General features: G+C 32.9%; 2 protein-coding genes across 2 annotated transcripts; one reads left to right on the forward strand and one right to left on the reverse strand.

The window, feature by feature from the left end:
- Nucleotides 1-4,299: 4,299 nt before the first annotated feature.
- On the forward strand, nt 4,300-6,580 carry LOC113866850. Its single transcript, XM_027501649.1, has 3 exons — nt 4,300-5,766; nt 6,061-6,516; nt 6,563-6,580. The coding sequence occupies exons 1-3, from the start codon at nt 4,300-4,302 to the stop codon at nt 6,578-6,580; spliced, it is 1,941 nt and encodes a 646-aa protein (XP_027357450.1).
- A 1,177-nt stretch (nt 6,581-7,757) lies between these two features.
- On the reverse strand, nt 7,758-8,798 carry LOC113867436 (abscisic stress-ripening protein 3-like). Its single transcript, XM_027502762.1, has 2 exons — nt 8,549-8,798; nt 7,758-8,084 (listed from the first exon to the last, which is right to left on the reverse strand). Exons 1-2 carry the CDS (start codon nt 8,717-8,719, stop codon nt 7,899-7,901), a joined length of 357 nt encoding a protein of 118 aa, XP_027358563.1. The 5' UTR covers nt 8,720-8,798; the 3' UTR covers nt 7,758-7,898.
- Nucleotides 8,799-9,402: the final 604 nt, after the last annotated feature.

Consider the following 9,402-nt stretch of genomic DNA (forward strand, 5'->3'; position numbering starts at 1 on the left):
TAAAATAAAAAATTAATTTTATAAGGAATAAAATAAAAATTTAATATATTTTGAAGAATTAAGAATATATTAAATCCTAATTTTTATTATTTATACATTACTTAAGTTATTTATTCTCATCTAATGTGAAATTTCTCTCTAATTTTTTATAGGTATTAAATTTATTGGTCAGCCAACCATTAAAGATTAATTTCTTAAAGTCTTGAAAATTTGCTCTCTTACACTTGACACTAACACTTAGCCACATATATTCTTCCAATAGAAGTGTTGTGTAAATTTAATTTATATAAATTCAAAAATAAAATATGAAAATAAAAATAAATCATTTACATTTTTTTTATTAATTCAAATATTTTACACAATTTTTTATTAATTTATAAAAATAAATAATATAAAAAATTATATATATATATATATATATATATTTTGCTAATAATTTGATATATAAATTAATTATTAGAAAGAATATAAAATGAGAAATCTGATTTTAATGAAGTTTAAAATTATAACAACTCAAAACTAAAAAAAAAATATTTATAATTAAATTAAAATATAAAAACTAAAATATATTTAAATTTTTATTCTTAGGACAAACTAATTAACAGCCAATTAAATGTTACCAGTATATTTATTTGAAGCCACAAGCAAACGTTAAAACGATTTCTTTTATAAAATAAAAATAAAAAATGCACACAGAAAGGTTTCCGCGCGCTTGGGATCACAGCTATGCTAAAGTTTTGATGGCTAAACGCAAACGTTGAACGTGCAAGTGGGTCCCACCAGTAGGTGACCTGTCTCAGTTATGCACTCCCAGCTAAGTGCATCTATTGCAAGGTTAATACTACTCTAACTTTTCCATTAGTAAAAAAAATATTATTATACCATTATATCTATATTTTTAATAATTCTATACTATTTTACAACATAAATATTCAATAAAAAATTTCAAAAATACATATATTTATTATTTTAAAAATATAATAAATATTTCATAATTTAATTTAATAACAAACATAATTATAAAAGTAAAAGTAAAATAACTTAATATTATTTTTTAAAAATGTTAATAACACATTCCTTTAAACATATTCTTTATAATTAATTCCTTTTTAAAAAAAATAGGATTTTAATTTTTAAATATAAACTAATAAAGTTACATTTATTAAAAAGTTGTATTACTATTCACTTTTCAAAAATATCTATCACACAGCACTAGTAGATAACATTTCCAATTCAACCACTACTTTTTGCACCACTTGCTGCACATTCTAAGAGTGATTGGGAACAATAACTTTCCAATTTCATACATACTAATCATTCATGCTGCCAAGTATCATATCATTTTTTTTTATTTGTAAATATGCTCCTTGCTTTTTAAGTCTACATGAATTGATGATGATGATGATTATTATTATTATTATTATTATAAGGCAATGATTTAGTATTTTACTAGCAGCACTCTTCATGATAAGTTGTAATGTTTATAATCTTTCAATCGAATTTACACACTTCACTATTTAAAAGCAACTTTTAAACCAACATCACAAGTTTTTCCTCATAAAAAAATAGAATTTAGATGAGTTTACAAACATGGAATTAATTATAAGAAATATATAAGAAAATTAAATTATTAATGAAGAAAAATACTAGTTTGTTCACTTGTAACAAATAATCACTTAATAACAAATAATAGTTTGTATAATGGATATAAAATTGTAATTGGATTCTTGTTATGAATAGTTGGTACTTGGAACTATTCATATAATGTTTGTTTAAAAATTTATATAACATAAGAAAAAAAATATATAAATGTAAATATAAAGGTTAAAAAAATAAATTTTTTTATGAAAAGTATAAAAGAAAATTAAGTAGCAATTTTATATATTTAAAGTTTATAATAAAATTAATAAAATAATTGACAAAAAGTAAATCACTACAGTGGAAATAGTATAAGTCACACATTATTTTTAAAATAATTTTAATCATAAAAAATAATGTGAAAGAAAATAGCTTTAGAGAATACTTCATTTTTTAAATAAAGAACTTTTATTTATTCTATAAAATTAACTCTTATATTAATATATAATTATTCAACATATTCTCATTTACATTTACATAAGAGTTAATTATCAGCTGGAAAAATATTGTTGAAAATTATATTGAGATTTACTTTGAATAAATAATGGAAAAAGCATTCAACCTCAAGTTACACAAATTTGTAAACGTCACATTCGAGTCTCTCACCTATCATTTCCATATATAACCCAACCGCTGCTAGACAACCACGCTGAAGACCTTCCATTGAGAGATCTTAATTCAATAACTAGCATTGTTTGTTGTTTATACAGACGGGTTAGACTCAATTGAGATTATTAAAACAATCTTTTTAAATTTCATTAATGTAATCATTTAATTTAAAACTCTTATGTGAGGAATTGGATTTATAAATACCTCAAATGCATAATTTTTTTTTATGAAATTTGACATTGATATAAGTTTAATGTTAGGGAAAGAGAAATCACTTAACTGCATTCAGGGAGACTTAATTGAACTTGAAATTTCAAGTAAAATTAGAACAACCTCTACCAATTGATCTATATGTAGAGTTCATATTTACTGGATGGATGATGAGGACATGACCATGAGCAAGGGCAAGGATCCTCTTGAAGGACTTGGAGGACCTATGACAAGGGCTAGAGCAAGGAGAGCAAAAGAAGCTCTTCAACAAGTGTTGTCCATATTAATTGAATACAAGCCCAAGTTTCAAGGAGAAAAGACCAAGGTTGTGAATTGCATCATGGCCCAAATGGAGGAGAACTAAGGCGCCACTTTGCTTCAGTTTTTAAGTTTTTAGTTTGTTTTAAATAATGGCCCAATCCTTTGTAAAGTTGGCTGACCAAATTATGTTTTGTGGTTAATCAACTAATGGGCTTTGGTTTGGTTTTATTTCAAGTTGTAATAAGGGCCCAATTGGCAACTTAGGCATCAGCCTTTGGAAGACCAAGAGGCGCATAGCTAGTGGCTGTTGGGTGACTTTTTGGTTGCCACAATTTCAGTTACAATCCGCCTTTGGAAGACCAAGAGGCGCATAGTGGCTGTTGGGTGACTTTTTGGTTGCCACAATTTCAGTTACAATCAGCCATCAAGTAGTTTCATTTTCCGTTACGGAACCTTTGTAATTCTGATGGTAAAGCTTCTATATAAGCTGAACCATTCTTATCAATAAGACAAGTTAAGTTTGATTCAGAAATATTAGAGTTTATCTCTTTTATCTTAGTGAGAGTGATTCTCCTAAGTTCTTGAGTGATTCAAGAACACCTTGGCTGTATCAAAGGGCTTTCACATCCCTTTGTGTGTTGCCTTCCTTGGAAAGAGTGATTCTTTCCTTCCCCCATTCAATTCTTCACCAAAGTTCCAAAAAAAACTCAAATCTGCCCAGAATTATCTCGTTATCATAACTCTCGTTCTACTCAGCCAAATTGAGTGATTCTTGAGCCTAAATTGCATTTCAGAACGAGAACTTTCACCTCGTTTTGGAATCACCTCAATTGGAGTTCTATAACTCGAGATACCGTCATTTCTAAAATTCTGTCCAGCCACCACCAAACCAGCGTTTTTGCTTCCTTTTTCACTCATTTTTAACACCATGGACCAACACCTAATTTGCCCAGAAATTCATCACTAAATTTTCAAATTTTTCTACAAGGTTCTAACCCTAAAGATCCTAAGTCAGCCCTTGTGCAAATGGGGTTCATATCATTTGGTATCAGAGCTCCGGTTTAAGGGTTTGAACGTGAAATTGGTAACATCCTTCCTTCATTCTCTTTTTTCCAATTGATTACCTTATTGTTCATATTATTTGTGATTGTACTGAATCATTGCAAAAGTTAGGCCCTTGTGAAAATTCAAAAAAAAAAAAATCGTATAAAAAAAAAAAGAAGAAATTTTTGGGCTGAATGATTCATGCTTTTCAACAATTTGTTATAAGGTAATATATTGGTGTTCTTAAAGGATTGTTGCTAATTCTCTTGTTTACCAATTTTTCTTTACCCCTTTGTTTTTGTGATTTGTTAGCCTTTTCTTTGTCTACCTAGCCTTACCTTGCACATATTGGTGGATTGTTCTTTGTTGTGGCCATAATATCTTGAATTGCCTAAGAACCCAAGGAGAATTTTAGTGGTAAAAGGCAAGAGTGTTTTCATTAGAGAAAAAGCCATAATTGTGTGATACACTTGAGTGTGGTGAGGTTTCAAATTCTACTTTCTATTTGCTTGTTACGTTTGAATTTGTTTGTTTGTGATGGCTGAAGGAAATCCTAATCAAGGAGGAGGACTTTCTCCTTTCCAAATGCAAGCCTTGACACAACATTTGGAGAGATTGATGAGGCAACAAAATGATGAGCTCCATGAAAGATTGGACCAATTGGAGAATAGAGGTCATGATGAAGAAGAAAAGAGGAGAAGAGGTAATGACGGTGCTCCTAGACAAAACCGAATTGATGGAGTCAAAATTTCTATTCCTCCATTCAAAGGAAGAAGTGACCCGGAAGCTTATTTGGAGTGGGAGATCAAAATAGAGCATATTTTCACTTGTAATACCTATGAAGAGGCCCAAAAGGTAAAGCTTGCAGCTATGGAGTTTTCCGATTATGCTCTTGTGTGGTGGAACAAATTGCAAAAAGAGAGAGTTAGGAATGAGGAGCCATTGGTGGATACATGGGTTGAAATGAAAAGAATCATGAGGAAGAGATATGTGCCGGCAAGCTATTCTAGGGACTTAAAATTCAAACTTCAAAAGTTGTCCCAAGGTAGCAAAGGCGTTGAGGAGTACTACAAGGAAATGGAGGTGCTCATGATTCAAGCCAAGATAGAAGAGGATGAGGAGGTAACTATGGCTAGATTTCTTAGTGGTTTGAATAATGATATTCGTGATATTGTTGAACTGCAGGAATTTGTTGAAATGGAGGACTTGCTTCACAAAGTAATCCAAGTGGAGCAACAATTGAAAAGGAAAGGTGTGGCCAAAAGGAGCTCCACTAATTTTGGTTTTTCTAGTTGGAAGGATAAGGGAAAAGGGGCTGCCACTTCTAGTGCAGCGCCTACACCAACAAAAACTCCTCTAAAAACTCAAGAGCAACCCTCTAAAAGGAGTCGGGATGTGAAGTGCTTTAAGTGCCAAGGCTTAGGACACTATGCATATGAGTGCCCTAACAAAAAAACCATGATTCTTAGAGATGGAGAGTATATAAGTGAGTCCGAAATTGAAGAGGGAGAGGAGAATGAGGACGTGGAGGAGGAGGTGGAGAAAACACCAGAGGGAGACTTGTTGATGATAAGGCGGTTACTTGGTAGCCAATTGAAGCCTTTGGAGGAGAGCCAAAGAGAAAACATCTTCCATACTAGATGTTTGATCAATGATAAACTTTGCATGGTGATCATTGATGGAGGGAGTTGCACCAATGTGGCGAGTGCAAGACTTGTGTCTAAATTGAATTTAGTTACAAAGCCACATCCTAGGACATATAGGCTTCAATGGCTTAGTGAGGATGGAGAGGTGCAAGTAAGGAAGCAAGTAGAGTTGGATATTTCCATTGGAAGATACAATGATAAGGTGCTTTGTGATGTTGTTCCTATGGAGGCCAGCCACTTAATCTTGGGGAGACCATGGCAATTTGATAAAAAAGCCAATCATGATGGTTTCACCAACAAAATCTCATTCATGCACCAAGACAAGAAGATAGTGCTCAAACCTTTAAGTCTGCAAGAGGTGTGTGAGGATCAAAGAAAAATGAGAGAAAAGATTGTCCAAGAAAAGAAAGAAAAAGAAAGCCAAACACTTGAGAGCTCAAAAAGTGAGGACAAAAAGAGAGAAACACATGAGAGGAAAAAGAAGAGTGAAACACTTGAGGTGAAGGAGAGCTTTTTAGCTACAAAAAGTGAGGTCAAGAGCTTGTTTCTATCTAAACAGCCCCTATTTTTGTTAATTTGCAAAAACTATGTTTTGACCACTAACACTTTTGATAACCTTGATTTGCCTTCTAGAGTGAAGTCTCTTTTACAGGAATTTGGAGATATGTTTCCAACAAGTGTACCAAGTGGGTTGCCACCATTAAGAGGCATTGAGCATCAAATTGATCTCATTCCAGGAGCTTCTTTGCCTAATAGGCCAGCCTATAGAAGCAACCCTCAAGAGACCAAGGAGATCCAAAGACAAGTGGATGAACTCATTGTTTTTAAGCATAAAGAAGGTCAAGCAAAGGCGGACTATGTGAAGAAGCTTCATGAGAGAGTCAAAAATCAAATTGAGAAGAGAAATGAAAGCTATGCTAAACAAGCCAACAAAGGGAGAAAGAAGGTTATCTTCGAACCCGGAGATTGGGTTTGGGTGCACATGAGAAAGGAAAGGTTTCCGGAACAAAGGAAGTCAAAGCTTCAACCAAGGGGAGATGGTCCATTCCAAGTGCTTGAAAGAATCAATGACAATGCTTACAAAATTGAGCTGCCGGGTGAGTATAATGTTAGTTCCACCTTCAATGTGTCTGACTTATCTCTTTTTGATGTAGATGGAGAATCCGATTTGAGGACAAATCCTTCTCAAGAGGGAGAGAATGATGAGGACATGACCATGAGCAAGGGCAAGGATCCTCTTGAAGGACTTGGAGGACCTATGACAAGGGCTAGAGCAAGGAGAGCAAAAGAAGCTCTTCAACAAGTGTTGTCCATATTAATTGAATACAAGCCCAAGTTTCAAGGAGAAAAGACCAAGGTTGTGAATTGCATCATGGCCCAAATGGAGGAGAACTAAGGCGCCACTTTGCTTCAGTTTTTAAGTTTTTAGTTTGTTTTAAATAATGGCCCAATCCTTTGTAAAGTTGGCTGACCAAATTATGTTTTGTGGTTAATCAACTAATGGGCTTTGGTTTGGTTTTATTTCAAGTTGTAATAAGGGCCCAATTGGCAACTTAGGCATCAGCCTTTGGAAGACCAAGAGGCGCATAGCTAGTGGCTGTTGGGTGACTTTTTGGTTGCCACAATTTCAGTTACAATCAGCCATCAAGTAGTTTCATTTTCCGTTACGGAACCTTTGTAATTCTGATGGTAAAGCTTCTATATAAGCTGAACCATTCTTATCAATAAGACAAGTTAAGTTTGATTCAGAAATATTAGAGTTTATCTCTTTTATCTTAGTGAGAGTGATTCTCCTAAGTTCTTGAGTGATTCAAGAACACCTTGGCTGTATCAAAGGGCTTTCACATCCCTTTGTGTGTTGCCTTCCTTGGAAAGAGTGATTCTTTCCTTCCCCCATTCAATTCTTCACCAAAGTTCCAAAAAAAACTCAAATCTGCCCAGAATTATCTCGTTATCATAACTCTCGTTCTACTCAGCCAAATTGAGTGATTCTTGAGCCTAAATTGCATTTCAGAACGAGAACTTTCACCTCGTTTTGGAATCACCTCAATTGGAGTTCTATAACTCGAGATACCGTCATTTCTAAAATTCTGTCCAGCCACCACCAAACCAGCGTTTTTGCTTCCTTTTTCACTCATTTTTAACACCATGGACCAACACCTAATTTGCCCAGAAATTCATCACTAAATTTTCAAATTTTTCTACAAGGTTCTAACCCTAAAGATCCTAAGTCAGCCCTTGTGCAAATGGGGTTCATATCAATGGAGGTGTTAAGTCATGCCTAGTTAAAAAAGCCCGAGATAATCTCAAATTACTTTACAATATTATTATTAATATAACGAAGATATAGCAAACATTACATATGCAAATATACGAAGTAATCCATGGAATTAAACACTCTCCAAACTGGCTCAAAAGTTATTTAGAGACACACTGGAATAGGAAGATAAAGATACACATTCTGAGCTTAATTGATTATATTTGTTATCTTCAGCCAAACAGATGGTGGTGCTTCTTTCCATGAGCTTCCTTATCTTCCTTCTTAGTTTCCTTTTTCTCATGGTGTTCATGGAAGGCAAAACCACCGGCTCCAACAGCAGTTGCTGCCGCAACCTCCTCTTCTATCTTGTGCTTGTGAGCATGTTCTGGATCTTTCTTTGCTTGGTGCTTCTCATGCTATAATAAAACAGCATAGAGAATCAACCTTACTTTTCTTTTGAAGCCTTATGAAAAGTGAAAAATCTTTATACTCAGTAGTTCTAATTTAAGACTAAACAAATAATTTCTTTTTTTTAGTACAGTTTACATGGAGATGGAGTGAATCAATACTATCTTGCTCCACTACTTCTATATTTATTACAATTAAGGATTTGATAGACAGAACAAGAGAATAATGCATAATATTTTTCTTATCTTATTTTTTGACCAAATTTAAAACACATGCATATGATCAGTTTTTTCTTTCTTTTTGTGCAATGATATATATATATATATATATGAAAATCAAGCAACTTGCACTAGCTCGAAGTGTCAACGATGATGTCAACAAAAAAGAATGTATAAATAATTTTCAAATTAGGATAAAAGATTGAGATGAAAACAGTAGTCTTTTCAGCAAGGATATATAATTAATTAATTACCAAGGCATAAGCACCAGCAGCGGCAGCACCAAGTTCCCCAATGTGCTCAAGATGCTTGTGATGCTTCTCCTCTTTCTTATAGTCAACCTCATCAGCATAGCCAGTCTCTATAGGCCTATCCTCATCCTTGTCATGGTGGAAGAGGTGGTGATGGTGCTTCTCCTCAGCCATGATGATAGCTAGCAAGGGGTTAATTGAGGTATATAGATCTAAGATATCAATATGAAAATGTATATGGAAATAGATTGAAGAGTTGGGAAGCTTAGGTGAGCTATTTATAAATTGATAATTGTGTTAAAACGTGTGATTGGTTGGTCAAGTGCAACTTTCTTGGTAGCCATGATAAATGATTTTACGAACGATTTAAAAATCTGGGTCCCCTAACTATCTATATTTTTTATATTTATTTAATTTATAACTTTAAACTAGTAGTATTTGCGATTGTGTAAAATGACATAAAAAAATAATCAATGGATTCTTGAATTTAGTCACCCAATTAACTCAAAGATATATGGAGATGACGATTTTCCGCGATGGGCCTGGACACTGCCTACAGAAACTTTTTGGCTGTTTAGCAAATGGAGCACGTTGAAGCACAGAGCATGATATTTGTCCTGCTGCAGAGTGAGTATAGATTGTGATTAATAAGATAAAAGTGTTTTGTGAACAAAATAAAATGAATATATAAATTTTGAAAGTTAGTTTTGAAAAATTATTTAGAGTAATATTTAGCTTTTAATAATTTAATTCTTATTTTTTAAAAGTAAAATTAGTCTTTTAATTCTTTAATTTTCTTTTGTTTTGCTTTAGTTTTTTAACAATTTTTTGTTTTAATTTGATTTTTTTTTTATTAA

Source organism: Abrus precatorius, unplaced genomic scaffold (assembly GCF_003935025.1).
Source record: "Abrus precatorius isolate BTA unplaced genomic scaffold, Abrus_2018 Scaffold5, whole genome shotgun sequence".
NCBI classification, from domain to species: Eukaryota; Viridiplantae; Streptophyta; class Magnoliopsida; order Fabales; family Fabaceae; genus Abrus; species Abrus precatorius.

Coding starts and splice junctions, on each gene's coding strand:
- LOC113866850 (XM_027501649.1), top strand. CDS start 4,300: ATGGCTGAAGGAAATCCTAATCAAGGAGGAGGACTTTCTCCTTTCCAA. Junction 5,767..6,060: donor AACCTTTAAGTCTGCAAGAG/GTGTGTGAGGAT, acceptor TCTCTTTTACAG/GAATTTGGAGATATGTTTCC.
- LOC113867436 (XM_027502762.1), bottom strand. CDS start 8,719: ATGGCTGAGGAGAAGCACCATCACCACCTCTTCCACCATGACAAGGAT. Junction 8,085..8,548: donor CTGCTGGTGCTTATGCCTTG/GTAATTAATTAA, acceptor GTTTTATTATAG/CATGAGAAGCACCAAGCAAA.